At 41.0% G+C, this 21141-nt stretch overlaps 1 protein-coding gene across 2 annotated transcripts; it reads right to left on the bottom strand.

The window, feature by feature from the left end:
- Positions 1-4092: 4092 nt before the first annotated feature.
- hmg20a (high mobility group 20A) lies at positions 4093-14612 on the bottom strand (the record flags this gene model as incomplete). Of its 2 annotated transcripts, XM_084555364.1 has the most annotated exons (9): positions 14301-14576; positions 12057-12127; positions 11757-11966; positions 9729-9861; positions 9144-9181; positions 7534-7609; positions 7008-7223; positions 4930-5062; positions 4093-4634 (listed from the first exon to the last, which is right to left on the bottom strand). In XM_084555364.1, exons 2-9 carry the CDS (start codon positions 12120-12122, stop codon positions 4631-4633), a joined length of 876 nt encoding a protein of 291 aa, XP_084411490.1. In that variant the 5' UTR covers positions 12123-12127; positions 14301-14576. The 2 variants fall into 2 exon arrangements, with proteins under 2 accessions (XP_084411490.1, XP_084411491.1); XM_084555365.1 differs by lacking the exon at positions 4093-4634 and having other exon boundaries at positions 4926-5062; positions 14301-14612.
- Between the last annotated feature and the right edge of the window lie 6529 nt (positions 14613-21141).

Raw genomic sequence — 21141 nt, 5'->3', positions numbered from 1 at the left:
TCTACAGATACTGATATTCATCACGGTTTGGAGCCCAGTCACAAAGATAAGGGAGAGTGAAGCAGAGACAGGAAGGCATGAGTAAGTAAACTTGGACTGACTCACATCAGCAACAAACTAGGAATTATCTCAAACTCCTCCTATGGGAAGTCGTTGTGCCAACATGTGGTGCTCTTATTGTGTTTCTTTTTATATGTCTTCTTTACTTTCGTGAGAGCCAATCTCCTCCAGACATAATGAGAATCTGCCACCGCAGCATCAGCAGCTGAGAAACAGACCCTCCAGATGACGGGGTTTTTCTAACCTCAGACCAGCAGATGACCAAGGCACCAGCTGCAGAGAAGCTGTTCTGCCTCTGACTGTAATAAGTGACTTGATGTCCCATTAGGAAAATCATCAGAGCATCATAAAAAGTGAACCAGATTCTCCTTTGAGCCTGTTTGCAGAGGAGCTCCAGATGATACCTCATTAAGTATTTAAAATCATCCGAACGGGATGTGAATAATAAAAACTATTATCCCATTTAGTCACAGTAAACAGTCACTTCCCATCCCAACTTAAGTCAACATCAGCAATGACACTTAATAGCTCACTGCCAGTATCTATCATCTCTGTCACTTCTCTTTATAGATGATTTCAGTGATTTTCACAAATGTTCATATGCCCATGTGATCATGCCAGAGCCGGCTGACAAAAGGTAGCCCAGTTCCACCATAACAGTCGGTGCTATTCTGGTAACAGAAACCATTCAGGAGTGCCAATTCAGCACATGACGCCTGACTCATCCTCTCTCCTCTGAGTCACTCCCTCCCTCCTCTCCGTCCTCCAGGATGTGTGGCACTCTGCTGGAGTTGGCTCCTTTCTCCCAATGTCCACCCGCCACTCCCCGGGCAGGAAGCCGGCCAACGATGCAGACGTGACCCCGCTCGTGAGGAAGAAGGCGTTTGTATTAAAATGGGTGTTTTCTCCTGTGAAGAGCGGGTGTGGCGATTGTGTGTCAAAAAGCTGTTCCAACAAATCTGTCATGTCCTGAAAGAGGTCCATCACAGGGGGGGGGGAAGTGTGGGCACTTGGAATGGGGTGAAACAGGTCAGCATCTGAAGTCAAGGCAGTAACAAGGTGTGAACCATTACTGCTCAACATTTATTCCTCCCCCCCTCTCCTGTGTTATTTTTACAGCTCTGGACAAACATCAAAGCAAAAGATGACTGTGGTTAAGCTCATTATACAAATGAGCTTTGGGTCCTCCTGCACACGCGGAGCAGCGCATGAAAGTGAAAAGATGATCCCAGAAGGTAAAAGGTAAACAACTCTAATAATGCAGGTAGCAGCTCGCTTGTTTACACAGGATGAGGTTTATGCACCATAGCGCATCCAATGCACACAAAAGCCTGGGTTTCTTTGTATTGTGATTTTTATTTATTTATTTTTTTTTTAGATGACTATGGGGATGTCAGCAAGTCAACCACAATTGTCCAGTGAAGTATTGTGATAACTGTCAGAAAACTGTTCTTATGGCTCTAAGGGGATGAATCATAGCAACTTTGATGATTCTCTTGACGATTTCCCAAATACCTCAACATAAGGCGGACATTTTTTGCTTTTTAGAGTAATGTCTCACAACCATTGCATGTACGATGGTACAAAACGTAAATATCTGGGATGGTCCCTGGAGGGCATTGTAGCCTGGCTTTCCTTGATTGCGGTGCCTGTCCTTAAAGGCAAAGCTACAACCCTGCAGGCCCAGTGGGCTTAGTGGGTGGTAGCTGGAGCCAGGGAGGTGATTCGGCAATCTCTTTAGGATGCTTCCTGGAGGTTTTCTGGGCACATCCGTTTGGTATGACTTGAGGGAATGCTGGAAAAACCCTGGAGGTTATAAATCTCATCTGGCACCATCCAGGATCCCTAGGATGAGCTGTTTGGGGAAAAGGACCCACCTCAGGCTAAGTGGCAGAAAATGGATGCATGAATGAGTGGATATCAATGGTGCCTGCCGGCTGAACTCTTAATAACTTTGGTGACCTCAAACTTTTTATCTAGCTCCACAAGCAGGTCAGACTGTTTACTGGGGAATTGAGAAACGTTAAAGTCAACTTGACTGGAACAAAATGCTGTAGACATTTGTTTGCTAGATGATGTAGCGTATTTTACTGATTTTATATGAATGCGAATGAATACATGTTCACATTTCACTTTGGATGAGTTAGAATCACTGTAGAGACAGTTCAACTTGGTATATACACATCGTCAAAGCTTTAATGAGTTCAGTACTTTGGCTTATGACTAAATAAAGCAGAGGTATTCCATCATCTTCAGATGTGCTGTGTGTATGGTGCCAATTTGCATATGTTAGCTATCAGCTATCAAGTTGCTGAGACAGTATTCTACATGAATTAGCAACCTGTACGTAAACGCTGTGAAAATGAAGCATCATCGTGCAAAATTACAGCCTTAATGAGCTGCTAGCTTGGCTGTGGATTCTTAGTTATGTTAAAGAACACAAATGAATGATATTACTCCCAAAACAAGCTTGCATTTGATTGGCTGGAATATTTCAAACATTTATAAATACCTTTAAATTGAAAACTCCTAAACACGTTGCATATTAAAGGCTAGCTGTGTGAACCTTTGCAACATAAAGTTCATGTCTACACGTACTGCAGTATCACAGCATTCAGCAATTAGTTCACTGTACAAGCGGACTCCTCTGGGAACAGAACATGTGTTGGGAACAATGCTGGATATAACGCTATGACACATGCGGCCATTGTGGACAGGAAGTCTCAGCTGGCAAAAAGGAAATGGGCATCGCTGAATGGAAACAGGAAGGGCTCATAATGTGGAGTCTAAAAACAAATAGAGGGCCATCTTAGCAACTTGATAGCTGATATCCAAGCCAACTGGCCAGCTCCCAGTCCAACAAATGGGAACATTCATTGTAAAATTCCAACTGAAGTGATCTGACTGAAAAGGATCCATGGCCTGGCCTTCAATAGACATTTTGTTCCTCATTCAGCTGTTGATTAATATGGCGATGGGTGGCTGAGCTCTCAAATACAACACGGCTGTGAGAATAACTTAAAGAAAGGCTTTTCGAAGTTAATGGCTCTTTCTAGTGTGACAATTCACAAACTGAAATGTAATTCAATTAAAATAAAACTAGCTGCTTAACATTTACATTGTATATTATAGACACATCACTGTTTTCACATTTTATTGTGGCTCAATAACCAGTGATGTCAAATTTAAATACACACTTCTGCATTGTTTAGAGCCCAAAACTGCATGTATTCAAACCCTTTGCTATGGCTCTCCAAACTGTGCCACTTCCTGTTTGCTTGAATTATGCTTGAAGTGTTTCTGATCCGAGTTGAACAGGTGTAGAAAATAAATGGATTGGACAGAGTTTAGGAAGACACATGGCCGCGTACGGGTATTTAGAGCTTTGAGTATACCCAGGAGTACAGTAACCTAATTGGATGAAGTTTGGAACCTGGACTTGGCTGCTCCACTAACCTGTGTATCCAAACAAAAAGAGAATTGGTCTGGGAAGTGACTAAGGCCCAGAGTACTTGCAGAGAATGATTCTCAAGTTTGAGATAAAAACTGAAATCTTTGGGCAGAAATCCAAGCAGTGGAACTGCTCATTACCTGGCCAATACCATCCCTCTGGCGAAGCATGGTGGTGGTAGCGCCACGCTATGTGGGTGGTTCTGTGCAGCAGAGACGAGGTTTGGTTGAGATTTTATGGAAGGATAAGTGTAGCCAAAACAGAGAGGCGCCTTAAGAAACCTTGCTCCAGAGACCAGAGGCTGTGGAAACAGCTCACCTTTTAGAATGGCAAAGACCCAAAGCACACAGCCAAGACAACAGCAGAATGGTTTCACAGTCCCTATGCTTGTGTATGTCAACAAACTGATGAGTGTTGTTACTGATGTGACCACTAGCATCCATTTAAAACGATACCTGATGTATGAATACTGCCTGGATCTGCTGTATAAACTACATAAATGTTGAGAGAGAAATCTAGGATAATTACATCTATTGTGTATGATTTATATCCATGTCATGAACATATCCAACAAAACATAATGCTCACCTGATGTAAATACATTTATTGACAACACAAACACTTTTTTCCACACAGAAAAAAAATAATGAATGGCACCTTTTTCTCCAACAGAGCTTAAAAAAACACAGAACGCTCAATGATATTTCTTGGATATGGTAAATGAACACCCACTGACAACATATTTAATAAAGGTTTAGATGTTGTTGTGGAAGAATTTGCTATTAATGGATGGTTAAGACAGAACAGAGAGCGATAATAATAAAGAAATGCTTCGTGTTCCACAATCTCATTGCTTTATAAAACGAACTACAGCTACAGTAATAAAGTGTGAACAGAGTTTTTAAAAAAACAATGTAAAAAACAATAAATAAATATGATACGCTACATCACCTTCACCTATATCACCTTAGCAGAGTAATAAAAGATGTTTTAAACTCAAATGGGACGAGAGATTGACAAGAAGACTCGACGTCATGGAGCAAGGCATCGACTTGGAACGTGGATCAGCTTAATGTCGCTGTGTGTCGCAGTCCATCGCATCAGTTGAACTTGGTCCAATTATCTAAGCCAAACAACAGCAAAAGAAGTGATCAAAGTTCATTCATAGAAAAATCTAAGAAACCTGAAACATTTAGACAGGAACAGCTAATAAATGAACCATGAGATGCCATTGTTGTGTCAGTTATACTAACTGGTTTATCAATAAAGTTTTGGAATGTTGGCGTGACTGAGAAATACATTACATTTGTTAATGACAATTAATCAAAAATAAATAACTCATTAAGCAGTAATGAAAATCCATAAGAATCTACTGGAGTATTCAAAATCCTTCTCTATCCTAATGAAGCAACTCTCACCTGTCCAGACGGTTGACAACATCTCTCACAGTGTTGATGAGATTCTCGTGTTCTTGGGGGCTACTGACAATGATGCTATGGAGCTTCTTCATGTACGAGTCAATGGTTTCAAGATTTGGTGTCTCTCCACTGCCTGCAGAGCAACAAACACATGGGTCACGACTAGATCAAGATGTCTGGCAGACAGCAGACAAGTGGTATGATAATTCTGGATGTTCATCCCAATTACTCTCAGTTAGTTCATTAGTAAAAATGGACATGGAATTTCCCCACTGTGGGATAAATTAAATGATTATTTTATCTATTCGTGTCTACAGACTTGCTGTCTTGGACTGCAAATTCTAGAGCATGAGTTCCATCCATTTCATTTTAGCAGTTCTCTCTTAGCTTAACAGTAGTATGCTAGTTAGCCTTTAAGTGGAGCAGCTTTTCTCTGTCTCACAAGGTACAAATCACTCCGGCGTCCACCATGTGGAGCCCACACTGAACCAAAACATGGAAAAAAACAGTTTATTTAAAGAAGATGGCTTGAAATTGACAAAAGGCAGCATTCCTATGTACTGTTGTAGAGATGAAACTGCACTGTTGGCTTTAAGGGTTCGGTTAAATTAATGGGGAACGTGTCACTCTAGTTTGAAGGATAGTTTAAATTTATGTACTTACGATATACACAATATATAATTGAGAGCAAACAGATTGTAATGTTAACAATGTTCCAGTAAGCATCATGACCAATTTGACACTGATCCGTTTAAAAAAAAAAAAAATGGCAACAATGATATTTCATGCATTTCTGCTGTCTCAAAAGCATTCTGAACTATATGGCTTTAACTAAGCTTTGATGTTATTGGTTACGTTTTATCCTGAAGAGAAATTACCCGTCACTCCAGGAAGCTCCCCTGAGACCAGACCTAAGTGGGTTCTGCAATCGTCTTTCATTGTGAAGTTTTTCCCGATACAGTTCCAGGGGTCTTATGTCTTATTTCAGTTGTTTGCACTATCACTGAAAGAAATTCAAATAGGCGTGGAAGAAAACTGCGAGAGAAATATTGCGGGTGTGATCTCATCGTGGGTTCTGTACGTGCATAAAACAAGTACAAACACAGAGGGATTACATTCCTCACATTTAAATGATGGATAGGTTAAAGTTAAGAAAGACCCACAGGCTGGTGTAAAGTACACGTCCAACATAAAAGAACAGCAGGTGGCCCCTGTTTAAATATCTGGATCAAAGCACAGTGAATACACTGAGGGTTTATGGCTACATTATTATTCATGTCTCGCCAACTTAAACTGTGATTCTGGCATTAATAGCTTACTACAGTAAGTGCTTTGCGTTTAGGGACAAATAAACGTTATGCGACACCAAGTCAATATACACACAATATATTTCATAATGTGTATTGATCGGCAAATGTGAAGAAAAAAAAACACTTCAGTGCTTTCAGGAATAAAAGCAAAGTCATTATTTCTGTTTTCCACACACAGAATGTTGATTTTTTCATTATATCCCAAAATCACTCACAAAACTAAGTCTCCCAGTCGTAGGCTTGTAATGGGTGAGACAAAAACTCCTCATCAGAAAACTTTTGACAAGCTTAGGAGGCTGTGACAACACAATGTTCTGCTGGGAAACTTTTAGACCTGGTATTCATGTGGATGTTACTTAGACATGTACCAACCACCTAGACCAGACCACCCCCACCCCATAGCAATGACACTCCTTGATGGCAGCAGCCATCCCCAGCAGGATGCAGCCTGACACAGACACACACACAAAAAATGGTTTAGGAACAACTCAAAAAACATGAAGAACAGCACAAGGTGTTGACCTGGCCTCCAAATTCACTAGATCCCAAACTGATCAAGTATCTGTGGGATGACCTATAGAGGCCCCTCCCCTCAACCCACTGGACCCAAAGGTCCCCCACTAAAAACATTGTGTTGCCAGACACCACAGGACACCCTCAGAAGGCCCATGTCCATTCTCTGATGAGTCACAGCTGTTTTGGAGGCACAAGGGCGACCTACACTGAGGCCTCATTGGCTAAAGTGATAATGGTGCTGGCTGTTCTCACCTGGCAGAGGCAGAGTGGAGAAACTGGAGGTCAGTGCCTGGCGCAGGGTCTCCAGGTGTTGGTGGAGGAGCCCGTTGCGTCCCCTCTCTTGCATCACGTCGCCTTCCAGCCGCTCCACGGCCCCGCGCATGCTTTCCACGTGCTTCTGCAGAGCTGCGTTCCGCTCCTCATACTCCATGTTAGTCTTTCGCAGCTGGCGCATCTCGGCTTCACGGGCTGTTGAGGAAAACACAGACACACACAGAGAAAGAGACACAACGGTAGATCAGAGGAGAGCACCGGGGAGATGATGCAGCCAGACACAGCAGTTGGTGCCAATTTTAATTTTTAATTTCAAGACCTGAGCACACCAGAGAGTTTACTGGACTGAGGAACTATTCTGGGATGCTGGAGCACTATTAAAGTTAAAGTTCTCTTGAGGACTTTGTCTGGAAACACTTAGACAAATGGAGCATTTAGAAAGTCAAAGCACACAAAGTATTAAGCACTTCTCAACAAGACAGCTGGCTGTGCTTAGGCTCTTTACCTTTGCTGTGGTTAAGAAACTCCTCTGTGAAGATCGGTATGTCAAACACAGTTCTGTCCTTTCCCTCTGCATCCTTCTGTTGATGGGTGACAGTAGAAAGGAAACGATAAGCCGAAGAGTGAAAACATTTGGCCTCACAGACTGACAGTGAGAGGTGGTCATTTATCTAGCTTGGCTGTGGGTGGGTGGGTAATTGATTTCACACCTGGCCACAGGGGAAATACAGTGATAAAGTATAAGGAATGAGAAGGTAGAAGTAATTTCATCACCAGAGAACGAACAGTATCAAAGGCTCTGAAATGGTTTGCAATAAAAATGTGTTTCATAACAGAAGCATAAGATCCAACTCTGGTTTCATTCTCTCCTCTGAAAGTGTGCACCATCCCTTCTCATATCTTAACGTAATGACATTAGCGCCCTGTGAAATTAAGAGGGGATGCACTGGTATTCTCACAGGGATGCCGACTGTGCTACAGTCACCTTGGCTGTAACCCTTAAAAGTACGCTAAGAAGAGCTACAAAGGAAAGCTCTTAATTACATGCAGAAGTTCATAAAAAAAAAAAAAAAAGAACTACACATCCAGTACAGGGCAAGTGTTTTAATCACAAACACAGCACAGAAGCAAAGGATTAACCCAGCTTCAGTGATGCAACAATAAGCACTTAATGTTTAGTGCAAGAAGAGGGCAAGCAGATTTAAACTCATAGGTGAGAAAATAACAAAAACAAACTGCGATCACACACACACTGGCTAAACAAAACAGGCAAATTGTTCCCTTTTACAGAGTTTTTATTATTTTTATATGAAAAATACAGTAGATTTTTGTTCTATATTTGAAGTCAACTGTTTCAAGTTGTTTTTCCATGTTAAACAGGAAGGAAAATGTGATTTATTTTTTGTAGAACAACAAACCTCCTCACTTTATTTCCATTATGACAAACGAGAGATTATGTCTATAAGACATGTTATGACCGCTTAGGACTAGGATTTTTTTTTATTACACTGAACCCAAGGACATTGTTCCCGGACTTTACAACACTTTATGTCTGAATTGCATCTCCTAACTCTTTAGGTGATATTGTGTCGCGAAATGAGTTATTGATAAGGAAATAATGAAGGACTATCGCACACCGGTCCATGAAACAGTTTTTAAGGTGCTGTCACACCTACAGTTTGTACTGATACAGGAAGTAACTGGGGTTAATTTGTTAATATGTTGCAGTTAACTTTGATTTGATTCATGTTCATAGAGTAATCAAGGCTAAGTTTTGACACACCCTCATTATTACATAATACCACCTCCGTCTATGATTTGAAAGTGTATTAGCCCGTGGGTAAAGTGAGTTACAATCAGCAATTACCTAGTCTTATCGGTCTCATCTCGGTTGATTTGTTTCGGAACAGGACTGCATTTGGTGTGTTCAGTTGTCAAATACCCAGCCACTTGAAAATTAAAAGTTGAGGGGCTGTTGTAATTCCAGCATCTTTCCTCCAATTTTGTTGTAAATCCCCTCAAGTTAAAGCAGATCCATCTGATCCTTAAAGAGATTTGTGGAGAACGTACAGTTGTTTTAAAAGTTAGACAGCAGGGCAGGAAAGAGTTACTGACCTCGTGAAGAGCTTCGTTGGCTGCCTGGTGTCCAACATCTGACGAATAAAGAAACAGTGTAGTGTGCATTTACCTCAAAAGTATTCCAAAAAATTAAACGATGTAAACCAAGTATTCTTTTCATTTCCATTAGCTGAGCAAAACAAATAAGTTATGACTCATTTTAACCAAATGATAAAATATAAAATACTATATTTTTTAATTTATGACAAAATTAACATGACCAACTAGTAAGTACAAACATATTTAGAGTGAGAGTAAAATTTACAAGCTAAAGGAGAGATTTCAAACCAGTTCAATTCCTATATCCACACTTGTGTAAGAAGGGTGTCCACAGAAAACCATTAACTGAAATAACATTCTGATGGCTTACTGCATTGTATGATTTCATTATAGGTTCAAGTTCATGTGAGCCACCCTGTCTGGGCAGGATTTGTCCATCAAACAATGAATGGGTTTATCCAAATATCATGAGACAGAGGGACTACATCTCAAACAGTAGGCACTCTGAACGACTTTGGGCTAACTGCCAAACTTTCCATGATGTCAACTGGCGACCGTGCAGTTTTTCTAACCAGATCTCACCTCCCCTGTGCCTCTTGCCCTTCTGCTTCTCCTGCACCTTCCTGGTGAAATGCTTGTAGGCCTCGGTCTTCTGGTACTTCTCCAGCTCTCGCATGTAGCGCTCCTTATCGCGCTCAGCCTCGTCCAAGTACCGCTGTAGAGACAGGAAAGAAAGGTGAGGAGATCTAGGTAGACCTCGGCTGAAAAAGGAGATTTGGCGAAGCAGTATGCAGGAGGATTGTGGGTGATATGGCACTGATGTGTGGGACTAATTATTCCTAATCAGGATTAGTTCCTTTCATTTGGCCAAAATGACTCATTTCTAGTATTAATAACCTTTTCTTCAGTTCCTGCTTGTCAAATAATTAGAGAACCCATTCTAATTCAAACACCTTGTCCCAGAAGACTGACTGAGCTTCAAACTCAGTGTGAAACAACAACGTGCATCTATTATAGCAGTAAAGTTGCCAAAGCTTCGTCACAGTTTTGGACCTAAAAACACAACATGTCCAGACTTTTCAAATCTTCTCCGGAAAGACAGCCAAACACTTCAGTAAGTATGAGGTATTTTCTCTCTGGCACTGCTGAGGAATTTTGTTGAATTAAGCATTAGGGCTGCCCTTAAATCAAACGCACACCTTAAAGGTAATGATTATGATTTTGCTGATTCATGTTCTGCTGCGCTTAGAACTTCCAAACGTGTAAACACAATAAAGACTCAATGTGTCTTTGCATGGGAGCAACCCATTCTGTTTAAAAACCATTTAAGCACAACAGCAATAATATTCTTATCATTAGAAGGAAGCTAATTTATCAGTCTCTTTCTGCTATTCCTGCATCACAGCCGAGGATATTGCCAAGGGGCAACTTCCGGGACCACTTGAGGCTAAATCCAAAAGCATTTCAACCCCCACGCGGTAAAACACCCGTTTTACAGCAGAAATAAACATGTTTACATTCTGGAGCAAAAAACAGTTCTGGTCTCTACAGCTAATTTACACACTCAAGACAACTGTTAAACCCATTTCAATTATATCAAGGCTTAAGGTTAAGCAAAATGAAAGGTGGGGCCGTTTTGAGAGACGGCGCCACCGACACCGAGCTTCAGAACAGCTCCTCAGTAAAACTACCAGGGGCATCAGAGAGGGTTTGTCCATTTTTATATGCAGACAAAGGGTGTAACTAGGACATGTTCCAAGATGCCATCAAACTGCTGCAGCTCAGTCTGTAAGGATGTCAAACTGCTTTCAAACTCCAAAATGCTGACACTATGGACTCAGCTGCCTTTTGTTCATACGCTGCTTTTGTGCGCACTAATTCAAATTAGATGAAGTCTCTGCTGGTTTCAGACACAGTTAAATCTGGATGGGGATAGTCTTTAAGTGTTGGGATAGTTGCAGATTAATATGTCCCTCCAGTCTTATGGGGCGCCGCTCGTGCAATAAGTGAAAGCCAACAGTAACACCACCTTGTTAATCAGATACCTAAACAGATTGATAGAAAGGTGTCAGAACACACAGGTTGTTTTGTTTGGGGCTGCACAGTTGTGGACAAGTCGGTGGTGTCATTGCATGATGATACCTATCTCCTGCTTAAAGTGCCTACACTGGACAAACGACCATCAGAACTGGACCACGGAGCAATAGAAGAAGGTGGCCTGGTCTGATGTATCTTTTCTTCTGTTACGTCACGTGGACAGCCGGGTGTGTGCGACGCTTATCAGGGAAACACAGGATGCAAAAAAACACCCCCTTGTCGTTGCCATGGTGTGTGTTTGGTCCGAAACAATGTTCAGGTGGTGGTACGTGTCAAAGCAACATCCACATGAATGTCAGGACCCAGGTTTCCCAGAGGAACAATACATCATAATGAGAACATCATTGTTATTCACCGGTTGGAGGTTTTGATACTGTGGCTGTTCTTTGTAGAGTTTAAGTATTCTGTAGGTTAGCTGAGTCCCTTCTAAAGTGGAAATGAAAGAAATGCTTTGACGTCGTACTCCCATTTGTTTGCTCCGCGTTTAAGCCCGTCTGAAACTTCTTCACTGACCTGCTTCTCCTCGGGGGGCAGCTTGCTCCACTCGTTGCCCAGCATCCTTGTGATCTCTGGAAAGGGAACGTCTGGACGCTCTGCCCGTAGCTGCTCCCGTCTGTCGTTCATGAAGCGAACGTAGCCCGTTAGGGGGGCCTTGGGCGCGTTGCTGTCCTTCATTGGCTTCTTCCTCTTCCTCCCCTTGGTCCAGCTGCCACGCCGGGGTTTCTGCAAAGATAACAAAAACAGAGTTTCTCGGAATACGGACTTGAAAGAGAGAAAAATGTGTCATTTGATATCAGAGCGTTAACCACTTACCTCATCTCCATTTCTCTGGCTGTTGTTGTCAGCATTGGCTCCAGGAGAGCCCGTCTGTTCATCCATGATGTCTATGAGTAACAGGGAGGAGGGAAAAAAAAAAAAAATGAAAAACAGATGTTAGAATAGAAACTGTTTCTTATCAGTATGGTAACAGCTCCTTATGTTCCATCCCTGTTAATAAGGCCTGAAAAGGCAAGTAATTAGTTAATGTAAGGGTGATGGAACTGAGGCAAACAGCTGAAAAAATGGGGAAGCACATTGGTGGGCTGAGCGTTTTAAGAAAGGGTCAGTCTGAGGCATGAAGCCATTGTCACCAGGGATGCTGTCCAGTCAGGAAATGGACAGCAGACGGTTCCTTCTGCAGCACTATCGCCTTTTCTGCTTTTAGTTCGATCCCCTCCCAGTCTTGGCTCAAAACCTCCTCCTAGCCTGCCACATTTCCTCTAATAGAAATGTCTTACTGCTATCAATCACTACTGAGGTAGTGAATGAAAAAACACATCACCTTCCCTTTTCAGGCGCTACTGTGGCCTACTTTCAACGGGAGCAGCGTTGTCGTACTGACACAGACCCAGAGAAAAGGGAACGTAGACACACCAAAATATTTTCAGAAGATAAAAAAAATGTATTGTCTAACTTTACTTCTTACCTGACTCTAAAGTGACGTTATAGTCACAACATACGTGTCTTTTGTTCTGCTGACTAGCTTGAAATTGGCTTTTGATACCGCTTAAAGAAAAACATTTCAGTACAAAAGGACCAAATGAATCAAAGGAGCACCGAATGAAAGCGTGCTGACTTAGAGTACTTGTAGTCCAGGTTGCACTCTGAAAATAAGAGCAATATCATGTTTTTTAATCTTTGACCTTTCTAAATCACAATGTGGGAAGTGAGCCTCTGCATCCTGGATGTGGTTTCTGCCCCACTACCACTAAATGCTGTGGGAAAAGTCACAGAGGAATAAGCGAGTCTACCACAATAAGCCTTTACAGGAAGACAGAAGGCAGGGAAAATTAGCCTTTAAGTCCTTCAACAACAGTTGGAGTAATAAGGGTGAAGCTGGAACTTAGCTCCTGAGAAACAAATACTGGCAACAACAATGAATGCCTTCATGACTGATCCTACCAAATTAAAAGTGTTTGAAGCTTAATAAAGCAAACCTAAAAGTAACAAACTTTGTTTTTAGAACTTGCACATATGGCCGAGCATGACCTATGTGCAAAAACCTGTTAAGAGAACAAAGACCATACAAATATTCACATTGCACTGAACACGTTTCTACCAGATCTAACATTAAGGTTGAGCTGCAGTGCCTCCTGCTGGACAACAACACATAATGCATGATTCGAAGATGCATTGCATGGTTTTACTGAGACACAATTACTTAATATTAGTCTGATATTTCAGAGTTTCACTGTTTAAACTGTAAGCATCTAAAACACAGTTGTACACATTAAACCATTATTCGATTTGCTTACTGATAAAACAATAATACACTTAAAATAAGTTTATTATAATCTGATTAAGCTATGCAAGTAAATCAAGGCCAGCACATTCTAAAGGACGCTTGTTTCCATATTTTAGACCCCCACAATATGGAAAAATAGCCTTACATGGCAGTGTGGGATGAAATGTTATCTGTTGGTTTTTATATTCTTGACGTATGGCACGTACACATAACAAAAATGTCAGGTAATAATGTTAACGTTACGCTAGCTAATGTAGGCTAAACAGTCATTAAGGTTGCAATATCACCACACTGGCACGTTAATGGTACATATATGGAACATATTGAACTTTCTTAGATACTTGTGTCAAACGTTACACTGAGGTGTCGACGATTCAGCTAGCAAGGCACGCCGTTATTGGCTAGCGTCACGTACTAAGGCTAACAGTCACCAGTTAGCTAATGCTAACTTCAACAGCTACGACAGATTAACTGCGGTCTTCCGCGTTGTGTCCGTTCAATCTCAAATATTGGTGATGACTACCGTTAAAAATGGCACACATGTCGAAGTTATCACCAGCAGAAACAACTGTCTAACACTGGCACATTAAACTGTTGAGCTAATACCTAGCTGTGTCGCTAGTTAGCATTTAGTTAGCGAGCTGTAAGCTAGCAGAAGGGGAGACAACCCTTGGTTTTAGTTTGTGCTCATTCGTGATGGTGCGATTTGAAAACTAACAAATGAAATATTTTTTAAAAAATCATACAGTAGGATTCACATAGTGGGAACTAACCTTATGTAAACACAATCCGTAGCTTTACCTTCCCAAATTATTTTCCTGATCAAAACAATACAGAAACCACTTCATAGAAACATACTACATAGAAAGGCCATCGGCTAATGTTACACAACGACTGCAACACGTCTGTGATTAAATGTGTCATTATCTATTTGCACGTGTGGTCTGACAAGATGAGATACATCAAGCAGTTTTATCGTATCACAACATTTCTTGTTTGTGAAACACAGGATATTATTGTCCAATAATCGACTGTTACTGATGATATGCAATTCAGCTTATAAGAGATACACACCAGAACCTGAAATGTTATAACAGAAAATTTAACATGATGCACTTTCCATAGTTAAACGGAATAAAACACAATAAAGCCTAATTAATTAGATTCAGATTCAGAATCAGAATCACAACAAACCACTCTATAACTTCTAATTCTATGGTTCCTCCTTCGCCTCCGTTTTCTTCGTGTGCACATTACACTGCGTCTTTTAGGGCGCTGCTGCCGCCCACTGTAACTATTGTGTATTACATTTCTGAAAATTGCTCCCATGAGAAATTTCAAGCCTGATTAATCAAACATCGAAGCTACATATCAGGTCTTGTAAGGGGAGTTAAAGAGATGAGATGAGGAAATCTTTCTTCTGATTTGGACTCATCACGCTTATGCTGTGAGCAATGTTGACAAGCTCCCAACCTTTATGTAATTCGTATTTAATCAATAACTGATAAGTACCTCGTTTTGCAGTACATAGTCTCTTCATTTCATTACTCAGGTGTATTTTAGCACTGTATCACACACATGCATGCACAATACATACTCCAAGGCTGGCAAACTTCCAGTGCATCAAACTCAGGATGCCATGAACCCATAAAAAAATGAAAAATACACAAACCCTGAAAATACAGTATTATAACCTAAACTAAGACACAAAATGTGGAATGTGTGTTGCGTGTGTGTGTGAGAGAGAGAGAGAGAGGGAGAGAGAAGACTAATACTCTGATTCCAAATTACCAGATTGCAGATCAACACCCAGGCGGGAGCAGCCGAACAGTGGAGGCATTCTAATTGAAACTTTGATTGCAGTCTCATTCCAATTATCCAGAGTTAATCCAACCCAGTTCCCAGGCTCATTACACGCAGGTCGGTTACATCAGGATGCCTCTTGGAGTTTAGAAAATAAAGTCAGAAACAAAATAAAGACGGTTAGCTTGAAATGATGCTCAGTTTTTTTTATTATCTTATTTATTTATTTAATCCATATCTTGTAGGCAGTCCCATCATTTGCTGGGGATATGGGAAATGTTTTCTAACAGATTCTCAGTATAATTTACAGCTGCATAAAATCTTATTCCACGTTTTGTTACTTTGTAGCCTCGCTAGTACGTTTAAAATGTATTTCCGCTTGTTTTATAGACAATTATCTAACAGGTAGCCTCATACATTTGGCATCCTTGGTCCTTTGAACCTCCACTAGAAGATGTTGTGTCTTTGCAGCCTTCATTTGTAATGACTTGGCCACTGGTCAAAAGGGTTTAAGGGGTCTGAAGGGGAAAAAACACTATGAATCATCAGTCTGTATTTTTGTCCTAACCCTTGGATCTAATTTCCAAGAAAGCCTTTTAGATAAGTCCCTGAGAACTCACCTGAATACTGCACCTGTAGGGGTAATAGGCTGGTCACAGCAATTCCAGCCATTTACAAATAAAACTAACCTTATTCAAGTGTACTCGTACAAGTGTGCGGTTGTGAGTGGCAAAACAGAAATCCTTGGCTTTTCTGCAGTCATATTCACACCTGCAAAATTGCTCAACATCAGTGCAAAAACAAAAGTCCACAGAGCCCACCCAAAACTGAAGCTTTCTATCAGAACTGAAAGCTGCCAGAAGCTGCATGTGAGGCAGGCGATTTAAAACAATTACAAGAGCAGGTAAATAAACTGGATATGATCATCTTTGGTTAAGGTGAGCAGGAGAAGGCATCTGTCGATAATATGGTAATCACATTCTAGCTCTGCAGCAGTCATGAATTAATAACAAGCAGCATTGCTATGTGGAATCATGTTCGTCACTAATTGGATGACTTGGAACACAGAAGTGATGCAGGCCAACTGTTCAGCTCCCAGCAGTAGCATGTCTGGCTCCATTTTTATCATGTTTTTGTTTTCTTCTTCTTCTTCTTCTTCTTCTGTTTTCTTGCATTGAAGCATGAGTGGTCGCTGCATTGTAGGCGGTGGCACAAACAGCGCTTGCGAGATACTGAACCAGGTTCAATCAGCTCTCAGCCGCAGACTCCTCAGATGCCAGCAGGCCCTTGGGGCACAGCGCCACAGCTGTCCCCTGCCCCGTTATCCACCTGCCACGCCACGCCAAATCATCTGGTCTCTGCCTGAGAAGTTGCGTGAAGAGGAAAGGCTGGCAGGCACCGGCCCGTTTGCGGGCTGGGAAGTGGCAACATGGTGACAACCATACTGTACGCATCAAGTCCTCCTTATGCCCCAGGTTAACAAGAGTGATAGTGACACATAATGTGCCAGTAGTGTGAAAATAGAGGGGCAAGTTAATGAATGAGTGGGTCTGAAAATGCTGCTATGGCAGAGATGTATGTGTTTTACCACTCTATGACTTTAGCACGACAGCTGGGATAGGCTCCAGCAGACCCCCGCGACCCTTAACTGGAATAAGCGGGTACAGAAGATGAATGAATGAATGACTTTAGCAGTGTAAACAACCATCATTTTAAAAAGCACTGTTCTGATTTGAGCGGTTCTGAATGTACTCCTAAACAACAAAACAAAAACGCCTTCATAGCTATTTCCTGTATTTATAACTCATGTTAAGCCATTAAGATGCAGGAAATATCTATTTGACTTCTTTGTGTTTTACTGTTCTACTGTGTTTTTATTGGCCGTATTAAATGCAAGGCAACTTAGAAATCGTCACTGAATTGTAACTACATTAATTCTCAATACTTAGCATTTTTATTCTGTCATCTCCACATTTGTGTTTTATTTCAAAGTATCAATCTCAAACACTTTAGTCCTGGTTGATTTGCCAACCCCTTGGTAGTTACAGCAAATGAGGTTCAATACTACAGGTCACTGAGTTCTGGGGGCAGCAAAAGAAAGTATTGTCATTTGAATAAAAGAGTGATGAGAATTATTTCTTATAAACTTTCCACCATTCTGCATTCATATTCAGATATCGGTTTATAGAGAGGACCATATAGGCTCATTCACCATTGTGTTGTGTCATGCTGCAATAGATAGAGACGTAACAGAAATTTGTTTAAAAGAAAAGTTTTGAAGAACTATTATGTTGCTGCTAATCCAAACTGAATGCAGAATGCTAAATTATCATTAGAAGACTGTTGATGTGTGTAGATTACATCAACACCCGTAATAATGCAGGAAATCACATAACATGAGACGTGCCCATATGGCCATTGCCTTGGTGCGTGAGGCTCCACTACCCCTGGGACACCACGGTTTTGAAAACATCTGCATATATGCTCGAGAGAATATGCAAGCCCCTCCTTTGACTTTCTGTATTATCCATCAGCCATTAATTAAATTAGGTAAGGATATAAAGAGGCAGAACATTTAGAGATGTAGTGTTAGTAATTATTAATATGATCAGCTACAACTTCCCCTTTACTCCAACATGATACTCAGTGGTTTACCCATCAACTGCCCATTCATTTGAACTCAAATGTTACATGACATAAAGGTGATAGCCGCCCCCAACAGGACAGATAATTAGCATTGATTTTTCAGCAAGTCGCTGCATACGATAGGATATAAGTGAGACTTTTCTGCAGCTCCTTCATGGGTTCACACTTTAAGATAGGCAGTTAATATTGACACCACCGCGTGCTGTTTGAAAACAAGTGTGTCGACAAATGCTAAGTAATACATTCAGTAATGCATTCATTAGCTCAGTTAATGACCTCATTAGCATAACTGGTTATGGTTCAGAGTATGATGGCAGATACGGCAGGGTACTAGGCAGTTCAAGTGCCTCTTGCTTCTCATACACAAACACAATGCACAGCTGTGAGCTTCGCTATTATAACAGAATACAAGGGCTCAAAGGACGGGAGGACTGTTGCATCGCCTTGTTGCTATGCAACCATCTAATTAGTCTTAGGCGGCTAACCTCAAGAAACAAAGGCGTATGATGTTTAAATTGAGTATGGTTTAGATGGACAGGTGTGGGAACATGTTGTCCTCACTGGGAGAACACAGCACAGAGAGTTTTCTCTTTTTTTTTCAAAAGCTGTGGCTGGAGCGGGGATGAGCAAGGATAAACATGCAGGATGTCGGATTTCACACCAATCGGTGATTTCAGTGATTAGAACGTCCTCTCCCTCTCTAGTTGAAGCTAATCAGTGAAACTACCTGGAAAAAGGCTCAGCTCTGTTCAAAAATGTATCGTATGCAATCATGACCTCAATCATGATGGCTAAGGTAAAGCTCAATTATCTCAAAACTGTCATTATCATCATCCCCCGGATCTTTTTTCATCAGAGCAGTTTGGTTCCTCTTTCAGCACATGTACTCCGGTCTTCATGAGGATACAGCAAATAAAGTTTACTTTCTCCTCATGGAACAGTGTTCATAACTTCTGAAAACATTTCACATTGATTAACATGAGCATGGAAGGGTTTTAAAGTCCCCGTGAAATCATATTCGATGTCACCTATATGACATCTGGTCCGACTAATGAATTTGATGACTCATCCTGCACTTGGGGGCATACACTAATTTTGTTTCCAACGGAATGCTTTCTCAGCTTTTCATGTCGCCCATTTCCCCCACCAGCTGCACTGATGGCTTCTGGTCTCCGCTCAAACATGCAGTGTTAATTTCGTTGACGAAAAATTTTCGTCATAGTTTTAGTCAACGTCCTTTTTTTCTCTGACGAAAACGAGACGATAACTATATAAAAAATATGCTCAAAGACTAAAACTATGACGAAAGTTATTGACATTTTAGGAACCAAACTTGCACATAGGAACCAAAAACAACGTCTGTAACATTCTGAGTAGTTAATGTTACAGGCGTTGTTTTTGGTTCCTATCGGTTCCCTGAATATATACGTTCGTGTGTGAATATGTAATGAGAGGCATTAACTTACAGCACTTTGTAGAAGACGCTTAATAAAGTTCACTCCATTGACTCGTATTGGTTCGTGGGACAGAGCTGCCTCCTCCAATATGGCGGCGACGTTGACATACCGCAACAACGGGCCAACCCGCTCAATGAGGCGTCTATGTATATATGTCTATGACGTTAACGAGCTGTAGCTCAGCATGTTAGCATGTTAGCCACAGCAGTTCAAATAGAATGAGTGAAATCTATGCCAATAAGCATTGCACATTTAAACATTAATACTATTCCATAACAGATGTTTTTTATTTTATCCTCAGAAATACAAGTTAATCTAAAAAACATGGATTACCGTTAACACTTTATATTTTAGCTGACTAAAACTAAAATAATTTAGATGACTAAATTATGACTAAAACTAAAATGATATTTTCGTCAAAAGACTATGACTAAAACTAAATCAAAATTTGCTGTCAAAATTAACACTGCAAACATGTCCAAAGGAGACGACCATACAGGACTTCAAGACTGGTGAAGCTTCAGCTACAAGGCAATTAGCTTAGCACAGAAGCTAGCACGGTGCAGGCAGAAACAGCTAGCCCAGCTTAATCCAAGGTTTAATATAACACCAAGAAGATGTCCAAAGTAAGTGCTGTACTGTTTTTTGACATCCTCAAAGACTTGTCATCAGCTACCGTGTGTTTTTCAGGTGAACCGTTGCGACATTTCAGAGACGTAGCTGGTGGATGCATGAAAAGCTATTCAGCAAGAAAGTTACAGAATTGAATTATACCTAGACACTGCAAGAAAGGAAAGTATTTCTCTTATAGACTTCATGAGATGTGTCAGTTTATTCCTGAGACTAGCAAGTGTTTTACAACGCTAGCGCCACAACAACACAACCCAGCTAGCCAAACCGTTAAAGGGGACGCGTACACCAAATCACGAATGTCCTTAGAGACTCCTCTAATTTATCTTTTTACCCCATTACTGTTCACATCACACAAAAATCATGAACTCCAGTCACCAAGCTTTAGATTATTTGGTAAACTTTGGCCATTCTAGCCACTTAATTCCAACTTAAATGCTAACCTATGCTAATAGCTTCATGACTGCTATGTGACTCTGTGCTCCCTGGAACGTTGAACCATTTCTTTAAAGGTAGGATTTTGTGTAGCAGGTCAGTCACCTTGTATTTTCAGCCTTTTTTGCTGCTTTTCTGGGTCTCACACTCTGTCATTCACATGAAGACCTTTCAGCTGCTCCTTAAGGACCCCGCATGAGGCCGACAGAAATCCCTGCGCAGAAAAACCTTTCACCTTAAATAAAAGTCTTACACAAGTGTGCACCAGCCCTTTCCCTTTCTCTGAGTCTGCTCCTATCTGTTGTTATTTGACCCGTAAAGTTATAATAATGTGACTGATTGAAGCATACATTTGAATATGATGCACTCTTCTGAATCGTGTTTTGTTTGTGATTTTTTTTCTCTCAAAGAAGAATACATTTTAAATGTGATTCTTCGCTGAAGACTGACGCCCTGCAGGAATAAAATTAGCATTTGAAACAGGTGCACAAGTTCCACAGAGATGCAGCACAAGGAGAGCTACAATACTTATGCAGCAGGTCTTAGAAACAAAGGAGAGGCTCCTCAGAATCCGCAGGCAATGGAACCAATAAAGAAAACTTAATTGGTATTTTGTCAAAATAAAGGAGATGTAAAGAGAATA

This window comes from Chelon labrosus, assembly GCF_963514085.1.
Source record: "Chelon labrosus genome assembly, chromosome: 11".
Classification (NCBI taxonomy): Eukaryota; Metazoa; Chordata; class Actinopteri; order Mugiliformes; family Mugilidae; genus Chelon; species Chelon labrosus.
Note: the sequence above shows the minus strand (reverse complement) of the source record. Positions and strands in the feature narration are given on the sequence as shown.